This window comes from Oryctolagus cuniculus, chromosome 8, assembly GCF_051225735.1.
Source record: "Oryctolagus cuniculus isolate XC-2025 breed Fujian yellow rabbit chromosome 8, ASM5122573v1, whole genome shotgun sequence".
Lineage (NCBI taxonomy): Eukaryota > Metazoa > Chordata > Mammalia > Lagomorpha > Leporidae > Oryctolagus > Oryctolagus cuniculus.
In genome coordinates, this window is record NC_142874.1 from 20,807,032 (window position 1) to 20,821,280 (window position 14,249).

Below are 14,249 nucleotides of genomic sequence, written 5' to 3' on the forward strand. Positions count from 1 at the left end.
CAGGAGCTTCTTCCGGATCTCCCATGTGGGTGCAGAGGCCCAAGGACTTGGGCCGTCCTCTGCTGCTTTTTCAGGCCGTTAGCCGGAAACTTGATTGGAGGTGGAATAACTGGGACACAAATCAGTGCCCATCCGGGATGCTGGCCTGGAGGTGGCCTTTACCCGCTACACCACAATACCAGCCCCATGTGCACTGTGTTTCTTTGGCACTGGCCTCGGCACCTTTATAGGTACCATATAATTTCTCATACCTATTTCCTTTATCACGGAATAACATTTTCTGCCTTGATCGTGATGTTATATTTTATGCTCCTAACCACTTTGCACATCTAAAAATCTTGATTTTAAGGTTATTTGATTCACATTTAATTTTTTTTTATTTTTATGGACTCGTGGGATAACAAACATTGTTCAAATAGACCTGTGTGTTATTAAAAGTGAAATGAAACTGCATAGATGATTTCACCTCTAATTTAGACTAAAAGAACCAGTTCACTGAAAATTATCTAACCAATGGCTATTACCTGTGTTTTGTGATATCTTAAAGATTAATAAATTAGCTGTCTTTCAATGGATCATATAGTATTTTCTGAGATTTTCCTGTTATCTAAGAGACAGACGGAGGAAGTGTCAGCAATCCCATCTGTTGGTTTCCTCCCACGTGCTCCCCGTGGCCCCTCTCTGGGGCTGCAGCCAAGAGTCTAAAATTCAATACAGGTCCCTGTTATGGGTGGCAGACACCCAGTTACTTAAGCCATCATTGCTGCCTCCCAGGGTCCACATTAGCAAGAAGTGGAGTCAGGAATCAGAGCTGGAAATCAAACTCATGTCTCTCATATTGGCTGGGAACATTTTAACTAGTGTCTTCCCCACCAGGCCGAATCCCTGCCCCTCTAAATATTTTCTTATTTGTTCTAATAGGGCATCAGTTGCCTTGTTTAACTTTGTCTGTTTTCTCTGTCACTTCATTTTTATTTATTTAATGTTTTCAATATGCAGATTATATATTTAAAATACATAATTAAAGAAAATGTCCTCACACCTTCTTGGAGTTCTGTGGTTTTGTCTCACAAAATATAGCTCTTCCTTACTGATCCCAGTCTTTTCCACTCCTCACAAACAGTTTCCAGCTTTGCAGTTTTGTTTAAATTGAATTCCCACATACATTCGTTCAAGTGGGATTAAGTTTGAGGTTCTTGTCAACATCGCCGCGCAGTCTGATTTGGCGATATTTCCCTTCTCTGTGGTACTCTTTCTCTGCAGATAAAAGGCCAGTAAGATAAATGCACCCATCAATCTGCCCGAATACACTGTAAAGAATTCTCTGGCTCTCTGTCGTTTATATCCTCCCGTGAACTTACGTCATAGCTCTACCCTTCCCAGTGCTACTTGGATGTTAGTGTAATTTCAGAAAGAAAACCGGAATAAGTGTCTTTGTGAATGAAGTTTAGACATCTTTGAACAGGAAGAGACACTATTTCGAGGGTGATACACTCTCGCAGTCTCTGCCAATGGCCCTTCTTTCTGGCTTATGAATCTATGTACTTTAAGTAGATTCATGCCGTATTTACTTTTTCTGTGCTGGCTTATTTCACTTAGCATAAGGTTGTCAGAATTCATCCATGCTACTGTAGCATATACCAAAATTCCCTTCCTTCTTATATCATGCCATTTAGGAAGCGCCGTGAGCTTAATGTTTGTGTTCTGCTCAGATTCATAGCTGCCAAGGTACTGTTTTGAGGAGGTGGGCCCTTTAGGAAGTGATGAGATCATGAGGATGGGGCCTCCATAAATGGGATTAGTGCCCTCATGAAAGAGTCCCCGGAGCCTCCGCCACAGCGAGAAGACGCCAATCAGATGCTGAACCCACCAGGGCCTGGATCTCACACTTCCCAACCTCCAGAACTGTGAGCAGTCGGTTTCTACTGGTCACCATCAGCTCACGCCATGCTGTCTTCTTCCAGTGTCCTGGATGGACTAGGACAGGAAATAGTTACTGGATGCATTATTCTTATGACTGATACACTGGCATGAATGTTTTTATGAATATCTCTCACCTCTGAAATTAACTTGGGCAGAGTTTTCGCAATTCCGCGGCAGCATTGTTTGTAAAGAAGCTTCTAGTACTACTAATCTATTTGGGGACTTTTCAGTTGCAGAAATACAGGAGAGAAAGTTTGGGAGAGTGGAAATGTTTATAATAACAACTTCAAAGAAATGTCAATAAAGCAGCAAAGAAGTGAAATAAACTTGGAGCTAACTCTTGTTTAAATTGAATCCCCACATACATGAATTCAAGTGGGATTATGTTTGAGGTACTTGTCAACATTGCTGCACATTCGGATTTGGTGTAACTTTTCCTTATGAAAACCAGAGATATTTAATAGCTTTAACCCTCATTACTGCCAGCTGCAACACTCTAAACTAAGTAAATAAGTTTTTATCTTGGTGCTTGGTAGATTGCTTGAGCAAAATAATCCTTTAATTCCTTTAGCTATTTTTTAATAGGTGATGATAAGTAGACTTTCTGTTGTGAGTGAAAGAAGACCAGATAAGGGGGTTAATGGTTTTCTGCTTGCCATGTACTATTTTTGGGTGTTCAGCTAAGAGTATACATTGGTTAATGAGTGTAAAAGACAAGAGTTAAACAGCTCTTCATGAATTATGGCTCAGGATGTATTTGGACTGTGAGAGATTAGCCCTGGTTAGTTTAAGTAAACCTGCCCAAGGTCATACAGTTGGTAGTGCAGTGATTGAAACCAAGTCTGTGGTCTGTGCACTTCTGTCACCAGGCCCTGGGAGTAGAGAGTAGCATCACATTTTCTCATAGCAGCCAATGCCTTCCACAGTTCACCTACTTGTCATTGCACTCATATGCATGGATATCAGTTAATTCAATTTTTCATAAAGGTTTTGATGCATCCTCATTTGTCAAAGACATTCTTTTTAATTTAGCACTGTTCACATACCACTGAGTGCATACTCTCTGGCTATAGCAGGTTTTCAATAAGATTTTTAAATTTATGAGATGAAAAATGCTACATCATGAATTGGCAGCATTTAAATGAATGATTTTATGAAAATAAACCTATCCAAGCAAACCTATAAACCTTCCATGTTGTTGATTTTAACATTTGAGCATATTGTTTCTCCTCTTTCTTGAGTAATTATATATTACTTTTAAGGCTATATTAAATGTCATTAATAAATTTTGAATAAGATAATACATTTTAAATAATTATCTATATATTAACTTTTTCCCATTTGTCCAAAAGATTTTATTTTTTAAATTTGAGAGAGTGAAAAAGATGGACAAACAGAGAGAGACAACTTTCATATGCTGGCTCACTCCCTAGTTGCCTGCAATAGATCCTGAAACCAGGAGCCAGAAATGCAGTAAAGGTCTACCGTGTTTATGGTGGGAACCAAATTACTTGAGCTATCACCTGCTGCCTCTCAGGGTTTGCATTGACAGGAAGCTGGATCCAGGACCAAGAGACAGGGATCAAACCCAGGCAGGCCCAGTGGGTGACACAGGCATCTTAATCACTAAGCTTACATGCATCTTTCCAAAATTTCTTCTGTCAATAACATTATTTCCTAGACTTTACTAGATTTTCCCATTATTAAAACGAATGTAAGCTTGAATGATAAATGCTCATTCATATTGTCTTTATTAGTCATAGTTTTCTTTTATATTCTCTCCAAAAGCAAAAAAGAGTCTTAATATTGTTTGTATAATACGTTACTTAAAATTATATTATCTATAAAGGTAGTATCATTTTTATTGCATTTACTGTATTTTATTGCAGTAATTATATAATAAACCTACATCACAGTAGAATTTTTTTATTGTAGTACATGATGCATAACACGAAATTCAGCATCATAACAAAGTTTAAATGTATTGTTCAGTGGTGTTAAGTATCTTCACATTATTATGCAGTCAATTCCCACAACTCTTTCATTCTGTAAAGCTGAAACTCTGTGCCTATTAAATAATAACTCCTCATTTGTCCCTGCCCTAGTCCCTGGCAACAACTTTCCTTTCAGTTTATGAATTTGAGTACTCTAAGTAAGTCATAGAAGTGGAATAATATAGTATTTATTATTTTGCAACTAGTGTTTTACTTAACATAAGCCTCAAGGTTTAGCCATGTTGTGAAATATATGAGAATTCTCTCCCTTTTTAAGGCTAGCTAATATTCCATTGTGATTTTCTTTGTTCATCTATCCATGGCCCATTGGGTCGCTTCCACATTGTGACTGTTGTGAGTAAGGTTGCTATGAACGTGGAATGCAGGACTGTGCTGTCAGGTCTTTTGAATATTTACCCCAGTGGAGTATTTCTAGATTCCATGGGAATTTCATTATTTAACTTCTTGGGTGGCATAGGGACCTTTTAAAGGAAACTGTTGTTTAGGAGTTTCAGGGTTCTGAGAGCTCTTGCCAGAGCAGTAGATGCGTCTGCCGGGTATAAACTGTTTGGAGATTTATGAAGTGGTCCCAGAGGCGTGGGAACGGGCCCCGCGCCGGAGCCGGCCCCTCCTCCAGGGCTGACTTTCCTTCTCCGAGAGAACTCACACGCACGCAGTGAGCCCAGCGCAGCGCACCGCACACCGCGGCCGCTTCAGGATGCGAGGTTGGTGGCTGTGGGTTCAATTCAATTTACTTTTGTTTTTGCCAAGTGGAAATCTCCGCAGTTTTCTGTGGTTTCTGTCTACTAGGCCATTAGAGGTGTGATTCCCCACTTAGTAATGAAATACAATATTAACCCATCTAGCAAGTCATAGTACTCGTTCTTCCTTCTTTGCATATTGGGATCTGATTCCAATATCATTTAATTATTAATTTTCTGAAATTTTTTAGAGTTTTCTATCATTTTCACTTTAATTTCTATGTGCATATTAGGTCCGGTTTATGTTATGATATACCGGCCATACTTATGTACGATGTATGCTCTGATTACCTCAAAATCTGTAAGAAGTCAGCACCATCATTATCAAGACGCATTTATTATATGTGTAATTATGCATGACTTTGTGTTCAGCTCCCAGGTCTTTGAATTGTGTGCATGCTGTAGCTCAAGAAGGGACTGCTTTTTGTTTTTTATTTTGTTTTTGTTTTCATATATCATTGATTTGGGTGTTCTTTTTCTCATGGAAATTAAGGTTACTGGCATAGCATCAATGGACTTGATTTTTAGCCCCAGCTATATTTCCTTGTATCCATTCTGAACATTAATTGATGAAGAAACTTGAGGTAGCTGGAGAAAAAGTTGCACAAATAGCATAAGTAATACAGCTCAAACTTTGATTTGCGTTCCCTGTTATGACTCCTAACATATTATCATTGACACGATAGCGTCGGCTCATCGTGCAGGCGTTGCACTTGGGAATGAACTGGGAAAGGACAGAACATTCCGGTCACTGTTGAGGTATCCAGGCTTGCTGCTGGGAGTACTGCATTACTGAATATTATGAACTTTTGTATGATGCGTATTGTATTGTCTAGCCAACTCAACAACTGGCATTTACTATGTGGGACTACAGTCTATGTTTCTGTTTCCTTACTCCATACCAGACAGGTAATATTTAATAAACAATATAGATAACTATATACTAATGGTTTTCATCCTAAAATGCCCATTTTTATACATTTTACCCATGAAATATTTATAGTTTGTGTATCATATGAAATACTTAAACATCCAATTTTAGCTAAGTAACCAGTGAATATACTTTATATTAAAATTATAGCAATCTATTGTGTATCTGTTAGAAGAAAAGTGTGAATTTTATGAAGACAATATCTGTTGTCCCATTTCTTCTTAATAACTGAGGAAATGTAGACTTTTGTTTCATTTTCTTCAATCATGTGTCTTATTTTCTTCATTCGTAGTACTGTGGGTTTTTTTTTTTTTTAAGATTTATTTATTTATTTGAAAGAGTTACACACAGAGAGAAAGAGAGGTAGAGAGAGAGGTCTTCTATCCATTTGTTCACTCACCAGTTGACCGCAACAGCCGGAGCTGGGCCGATCCAAAGCCAGGAGCTTCTTCTGGGTCTCCCATGTGGGTGTAGGGGCCCAAGGACTTGGGCCATCTTCTACTGCTTTCCCAGGCCAAAGCAGACAGCTGGATCGAAAGTGGAGCAGCTGGGACTTCAACCGGTGCCCAAATGAGATGCCAGCAATGCAAGCCATGGCTTTACCCGCTGCGCCACAGCACCAGCCCCTCACTGTGATTTTTTTTAAAGCAATCTTATTAAAATACTCCCCAGCCCCAGTGTTCCAGTACAAGTTGAAAATCAGGAGCAGTTCTGCCTGCTCGAAGCAGGGGAGGCCAGGACGACTTGCTGGGACCTTCGGTTATTTCCCCTGCAGCTTTGTCACTGGTTCAGTGTTGCTTATTCATTTATCAAATCCCATACCTTGAAAGTTGTAGATATCATTTTTTTTTGACAGGCAGAGTGGATAGTGAGAGAGAGAGACAGAGAGAAAGGTCTTCCTTTGCCGTTGGTTCACCCTCCAATGGCCGCCACGGCGGGCGCGCTTCGGCCGGTGCACCACGCTGATCCGATGGCAGGAGCCAGGTGCTTTTCCTGGTCTCCCATGGGGTGCAGGGCCCAAGCACTTGGGCCATCCTCCACTGCACTCCCTGGCCACAGCAGAGAGCTGGCCTGGAAGAGGGGCAACCAGGACAGAATCCGGTGCCCCGACCGGGACTAGAACCCGGTGTGCCGGCGCAGCAAGGCAGAGGATTAGCCTAGTGAGCCGTGGCGCCGGCCTGTAGATACCATTTTGACGGATGAATGGCCTTTGGCCATCTGGGAACATTCTCATATTTATGAAGAAGACAGTGTATGAAAGATTGAGACCAGAGAGTGTCGTATGCACCTGTTATCCCTGGTGAGTAGCTGGAAGAACTGTGCCCTGCCAGCTCTGAATCAATCCCTATTTAAACAGCATCCGTTTTTAAAGTGTGCTTTGAAACAAGACATTGTTTATGCAAATATTTTTTCATGTATTCTTTAACCCCACATATAAAGAGGATTTATTTTCAGGAACAAAATCTAGATTTATGAATCATATTCAGTGAGCCCCTCCCTGAAGGCATTTCAAAACTGCAAACTTTCCTCCCCTTTCTAAAAAAAATGTGTATTTATTTTAATTGGTGCAAAGGAAGAGAATAATTGAGATCCCTTTAAAGTTAAGTTATTATCGGAGAGGCAGAGACCAACAGAGAGAGAATGACAGCTCCCGTAAGCTGATTGACTAACCAATCTCCATGCTGACCAGGACTGAACTAGGTTGAATCCAGAAGCTGGGAACTCAATTCAGGCTTCCTTATGTGTAGTGGGAAACCCACCAGTTGAGCTATCTCCTGCTGCCTCTCAGGATCCACATCAGCAGGAAGCTATAATCAGGAGCTGGGTTTGAAAATCATACCCAATATTCACCTGTGGGACACAGATATCTTAACAAGCCTCCTACCTGCTAGCATAAAGATCCGCCCTTCTAATTCTTAGCTTGTTTCACTTTATGTTTTTCCAAGGAATTTACTACTTTTTAATATTTGATGATTCAGTGATTTTTTAAAAAAAAAGATTATTCAAATTTATTTATTTGAGAGGCAGACTTTCAGACAGAGAAGGAGAGACAGAGAGAAAGGTCTTCCATCCGCTGGTTTACTCTCCAGATGACCACAACAGCTGGAGCTGGGCTGACCCAAAGCCAGGAGCCAGGAGCTTCTTCCAGATCTTATACATGGGTGCAGGGGCCCAAGGATGTGGGCCATCTTCCACTGCTCTCCGAGGCCGTAAGCAGAGAGCTGGATCAGAAGAGGAGCAGCCAGGACACAAACCCACGATGGGATGCCAGCACCGCAGGTGGAGGCGTCGCCCACTAGCCACAGTGCCAGCCCCACTCAGTGGTTTTATTGTTTTTTCTGTCAGTAGAATGTGGGTTCCAGCAGGACAGGTTCTTTGTTGTTTTGCTAAGTGAATGATGCACATCAGGTACCCAGGCACAGAGAAGAGTGCCTAGCACAGAGAGGAGACGCGGAGTATTTGATGAAAGAATGAATGAATCCTGTTTTTTGATTTGGGAAAAGGAAGCAGCAAATGCAGTACTTAGTTCCAGCTACATTTGTATTTCCCCCCAAATTTTTTTTTCTGGTTGTCCTTATGCTACCTAATTTGAAGACTATTGCTGTCTATATATTGATAAAAAAAGAGATTTCTAGCAACTACAACAGCAGTCTCATGCATTCAGGTTGTAGCTACAAGGAAAGAATCTATTTCCTGACATTGGTTTGTAACAAGAAAATGGACAAGTTACTGAATTGTATGATGAATGATAGATAACGTGTGGTTCTTTCAATGGTTTTTGATTTGTAGATTAGTGTATCTGTTTTCTAGTTTCAAATATCTAATAGGGAGTTGACTCTTAAGATTTTGAAATTAAAAGCAAAAATATTATTTAAAGATTATTATTATTTTTAAAATAATTTGTAAGTTTTCGTTCTGTGGCTTTAAGGAGTTCAGGACCAAAACACAGGTCGTTGAATATGTTTTCCATAAAATTTCATAGACATAGACTGATAGTGTGATCGTTGATAAGGAAAGAGCTTGCATTTCCCCAGGTTATCTGATTAAAGAAGAGTGTGTCGAGGTGGCAGGGCTCATCCAAACAAGGCCATGTTACCTTGAGAAAGGGCAAGACAGTGCTGACTCCACAGTCAAGCAGTAGTCTACATACAGTCATGCTAATTATGGATAGAGTCATCAACTAGAAAGAAATGTCCTCTAGAATTATCAGAGTCACTTTTCAAAATTATATTTGTAGCCTAAACTTGTACTACATTTGTTTAGGCTACAAATACTTGTACTACATTTGTTAAGGAAATTTGGATTCAGCTTCTCTGTGAATAAAATAATGATTCTGTTGATGAGTGATGGGCTATTTTTATGACTATGTTTCAGAACAAATCATTGCTTACAGTTTATATGGCCAGTGTTTTCAATGATCATTTTAAGTCTGGGTATTTTTTTCAAGTTTAGTTACTAAAGAATCAGTACTTAGAAGTTAATTTCATTTAAAAAGTTAGTTATCTTCTGTTGATCCTGACCCAAGTAAAGTACTTGTCCCTGTATTGTTTTCGTAATAAAAAATGTGCAATGCATTATCATATACACTCATAAGGAATGCTTATGTGCACTTACGTAATATAAGTCATCTTCAGTCTTACTATGTCAGTACTATAACACTGAGAGTACTTAATTATCTTCCTATAAGAATTGTTTCATCTATTTTTTAAGAAAAATATTTATTTATTTATTGATTTGAAAGTCAGAATTACAGTGAAAGGGAGAGACAGAGTGAGAGAGAAATCTTCCAGCCACTGGTTCACTCTCTAGGTGGCTGCAACAGCTAGACTGGGCCAGGCCAAAGCTAAGAGCTGGGAGCTTCTTCCGGGTCTCCCGTGTAGGTGCAGAGGCCCAAGCTCTTGGGCCATCCTCCACTGCTCTCCCAGGCACATTAGCAGGGAGCAGGATCGGAAGAGGGGGCAGCCTGGACAAGAACCGGTGCTCATATGGGATGTGGGCACTGCAGGTCACGGCTTTACCTGCTGTGCCACAACACCAGCCCCTGTTTCATCTATTAATAAGATTTATATTCACTGTTGTAGATTGAAAGACATGACAACTGTGCCTATGACTACCTAGAGGTTCGAGATGGAACCAGCGAAAACAGCCCTTTGATAGGGCGTTTCTGTGGTTATGATAAGCCTGAAGACATAAGATCTACCTCCAACACCTTGTGGATGAAGTTTGTTTCTGACGGAACTGTGAACAAGGCTGGGTTTGCCGCTAACTTCTTTAAAGGTAATCGGAAGTCCTTTACGAATGAGGAACTTTCTTTGGAGTAAATACAGCATCTAGCTTCCAGGGGAGGACGAAATTAAAATTGTATTAAAAGTTGGAGTAGGTACAGTTTATAAGGATGATTTGATATGTTTTGGTGGAAAACATTTTTTTTGTAAAACAACGTTGAAGCACAGAGTAAGAACTCCGTTAGGGCACTCAACCATCTGTTTCTTATGAAATAGTCAAACTAGCAAAATCCAGAAAGGGATGCACAGACAGGACTAAATATCTGCAGTGCATATAATCAATAAAAGATTCCCAATGAGAAGAGAGTGCACTGACACACAGACAATCGATTTATTTCCAGATGCCAGCGCGTCTAAACTCAGCTTTACAGGATGCTGTTCCCCCCTGGGAAATTCCCGGTGGCTTCCTTAACAGGATCTTCTGATATCTAAAGTGTCTTTTTGACAAAGACAGAACTGATCAACTTTAATTTGTGGTTACATAACTGCATTTCAGTTTGCTTTCTAGTTCCATGTTAGCTGCATATTACTGAGATAAGAAAGTTGCTTTGGGGTAAATAGCATCAAATATGCTTTCTGAAATTCATAGGAAATTATTTTAAGTGTGTCATTGTGCAATAAAATTGTTATGAAGAAAGAGAAAAATGTTTCCTCTATACTAATTTTATAGGATACATAATGTACTCAGTTGTATATATGAAAATTTACAGATAACCTAAATATTTTGTTACTTAAAAAACAGTAAAACACATTTTCTCTGAGTTGCTTAAATATTCACCATATGAATTAAAAAAGCAGAGCAACTTGACACTTTTACTGCATGTATTAAAATATTTATTCAAATGTTCATTTATATGTTTAAGATTTTCTGTCATACATTTTTTTAAAATAATATATGTTTTGGGGCTGGCGCCATTGCATGGCTGGTAAAGCCATCACCTATAGTGCCAGAATCCCATATAGGTACCAGTTTAAGTCCCAGCTGCTCCACTTCCGATCCAGCTCCCTGCGAATGAACCTGGGAAAGCAGCAAAGACTCACATGGGAGACCCAGATGAAGCTCCTGGCTCCTGGCTCCTGGCTTTGGCCTGGCCCAGCCCTGGCCACTGTGGCCATTTCAGCAGTGAACCAATAGATGGAAGATTTCTCTCTCACCCTGTCTCTCCTTCTTTTGCTGTAACTCGGACTTTCAAATAAATAAATAAATCTAGAAAATGAAAATAACATATTTCATATATATTTCCTATGCATATTTTCATATGTATATATACAGTTAAATAGTATATACATTCACAAACATGTGAGATAGTTATATTTTCTGGCTCAAAATGTATTTGTAAGAAACACCAAAGGCTTTCAATTGAAAGAGGTCCAGTGAATTTAGGATTTTCATCTGTTTTTAATTTTTATTCCCACAATCTCTTTCTTAATGTTATTTCTTTAAAAACATTTTGAGACATATCTTGCAACTATTCTGTGAAATCAGTAGGTGAAGCTATGCTATTGCAGCTGTTTTTTTTTTTTTTTATTATTTCATTAATCATCCCCTTCTAAGCTCAAATTCAGAGCAAACACACGCTGGGATAACGTGGGCTCTGGGTGGCCCTGCTGTAGGTCCAGGACTTAGCCTGCTTCTCTAATTCCTGGGTTGCGGGACCTGAATTCTTGCAAGTCATCCAGCAAAGGCTGTGTTCCCTCTTCTTGTGTCGGAGAGGTGAGTCGTTGTCTTCGTTGTCCTCAGAGCCAGGTAGAATCCTGTTTTCAAACATGGCCTATGAAAGCACAACATGGTGGTCATCCTGTAACTCTGCCGTTTTTGCAGAGGAAGACGAGTGCGCCAAAGCTGACCGAGGCGGCTGTGAGCAGCGGTGTCTGAACACCCTGGGCAGCTACCAGTGTGCCTGTGAGCCGGGCTATGAGCTGGGGCCGGACAGGAGGAGCTGCGAAGGTATGGCTGGGCCCGGGCAGCACCTGCGCGCACCCTCATTGCTGCCCAAGTCCTCCTTCCACATCCACGGGTTGCCCCTCTGCGAATTCAATCAGCTACTGTTCCAGAATATTCCAAAAAGAAATTAAGCCTGTGCTCAGCAAGTGCAGCCTTCTTTCATTTTTCTTGTATGTATTCTCTAAACAGGATAGTGAGACAACTATTCCCATAACATTTACATTGTATTAGATATTGCAGGTCTTCTAGAAATGATTTGAAGTATACAGGAGGGTGTGCACAGGTTATTTGCACATGCGGCACCATTTTGTATAAGGGACTTGTGCAGCCACAGAGTTCCTTATCCAGAGGTGTTGAAGAACCACTTATGGAGGGATGACTGTTTTGTATTCTCATGTGCTCTCTGTATCTCTAACTCTGTCTCCATCCTTATCTCTATCTCTATCTCTATCTCTATCTCTATCTCTATCTCTATCTCTATCTCTATCTCTATCCCTCATGCCTTTCTTGTCCCCTATAATAACCTCTTTCCAAAAACTACTAAGACTTAATTCAAAGTCACAGCTGATAACAAATTCTTGTTATGTAATCAATTCTGTCCTCCTTTGGTTACTACGCTGTTGTGTGTGCATGTATGCATTTCTGTCTCTTTCTAAATCTAGATATTTTACCCACCTATTTGCCCACCCACCCACTCACCCATCCATCCATCCATGACTTGATATTTTCTTACTGTGGTCTCTGTGGTCTCTAAGTCAGCAGCCCTAAACCGGATTTGCTTTTGTTACCTCCAGCATGTAGTAGACAGAAAGCATCTAGCCTAAAACCAGACATGCATTTCATGAATAAATGCTTCTTTAAACAGAGATGTCTTTGTCATGGTTATCCACATTTCTTCTTTACAATCCCATGTGAGGTTTTGTTTGCCAGGCTGTCTTACCATGTCCTAAGATCTCTGCCCTCACATTTAAAGCTGCCTCTCTCATTTCCCTCTCCTCCACCCTAGCAGAGGCCTCACACCTCAGACTGGAGAGAGAATAAACATTTGGATCTTCATTCCTGCAGTCTGTTCCCCCCTTTATTCCTCTTTAGAAATTCCTGTCGAATGCATCACCACAGGACTTGCAGCAATACTTGCATTTTTGTATTTATTAACTTGTTTTGGTGTGTTCCACTGAAATGCAAGCTCCCTGAAAATAAGCACTTTGTTCTCTACTGTGTCTCTGCTAGAGGATGTAAGAGGCAAAGGTGCCTAAGGTGTTTCCTTAATGAATTCATTCCATATCTGCCAACCTAAAAAAACAGTGATTCCTTATTTCTTTGTAAAAGTTGATCTTTTTTTGTCTATTAAACACTTAATCCTCTCTCTGTTAATTAAGATACATTGTTATGAACAAAATGCCATACCTTTCAAAAAGAGGACTTGGCACACCAGTGACATGTACATAAAATCAAAGAGACCATTTAGTTTAAGCAATTCTTGACTCCCTGGGAATTAGTTATAAAATGTGTATATGATCTTTTCACACAACTTGCTCTGGGATACTTTGATTTTGCTAACTTCGCTGTTAGCAAAGAAGGGAAGTAAATGGTGTCTCTCTTAAATAGATCATCCACAGGAAATGAAAACCAGTTGTTAAACAGAGATTTGTGGAATAACAAATATGTTGTATCTGTCATAATTTATCTTGCCCGCTGACTCAGGTAATACATCATTGCTTGTCTTGGCAAAAAAGAGATTGAAGAAAGAATGATTTTAGACTATATTATGCTTTACATATATCTTTTCCTTATCACAACTCTATCAATTCTAAAATGTATTCTTTCTGTTAATTCTGAAGTACCCAAGGCACACTACAAGATATTATTATGGTGAACCCATTTAAGAGATACAAAAACTGACACCCAGTTTCCTTTAGGTTGATTGCCAAAGATTAAAGTGATCTAAAATATTGTTGTACCTCTTATCTGCCTGGTTGCAAAGCTGCAAAGTGGTACTTTGTAACTGTGGTTTCATGATTGCCATAGTTGTTCTAAAAACTAAAGAACAGTAGCTTCAGTGTCTGTTGGAATCCAGAAGGCGGTTTTTTCATTCACTTATATAATTGACACCTAATAATTACATGTATTCATGACGCACAGTATGTTATTTCTTTACATGTGTACAATGTGTAGTGATCACATCAGCATAATTATTGTTTTTCTGTGTTGGGAGTATTGAAAAACTTCTCTTATGGGTATTTTGAAATCTGTAGTAAATAACTGTTAATTATCGTCACCCTACTGTACTATATAGAGACCACTTGTGCTTTTTCTATTTATCTAACTTGATTTCTGTACCCAGTCACTAACCTCTCTCCATCTTCTCTTTGCCCAACCTTCCTAGCCTCTGTCAACCCTATTCTCCTC

The 14,249-nt window shown here is 39.7% G+C and overlaps 1 protein-coding gene across 2 annotated transcripts in view; it reads left to right on the top strand.

Annotated features, from left to right (window-relative positions):
* LOC149124891 (tolloid-like protein 1) overlaps positions 1–14,249 on the top strand; it is a 342,676-nt gene that overhangs the window by 217,697 nt on the left and 110,730 nt on the right. For both annotated transcript variants that reach the window (XM_089302008.1, XM_089302009.1), the window contains 2 exons: positions 9,692–9,887; positions 11,718–11,843. In XM_089302008.1, the coding sequence (XP_089158134.1) occupies positions 9,692–9,887; positions 11,718–11,843 (322 nt within the window). The remainder of the gene's footprint in view (positions 1–9,691; positions 9,888–11,717; positions 11,844–14,249) is intronic.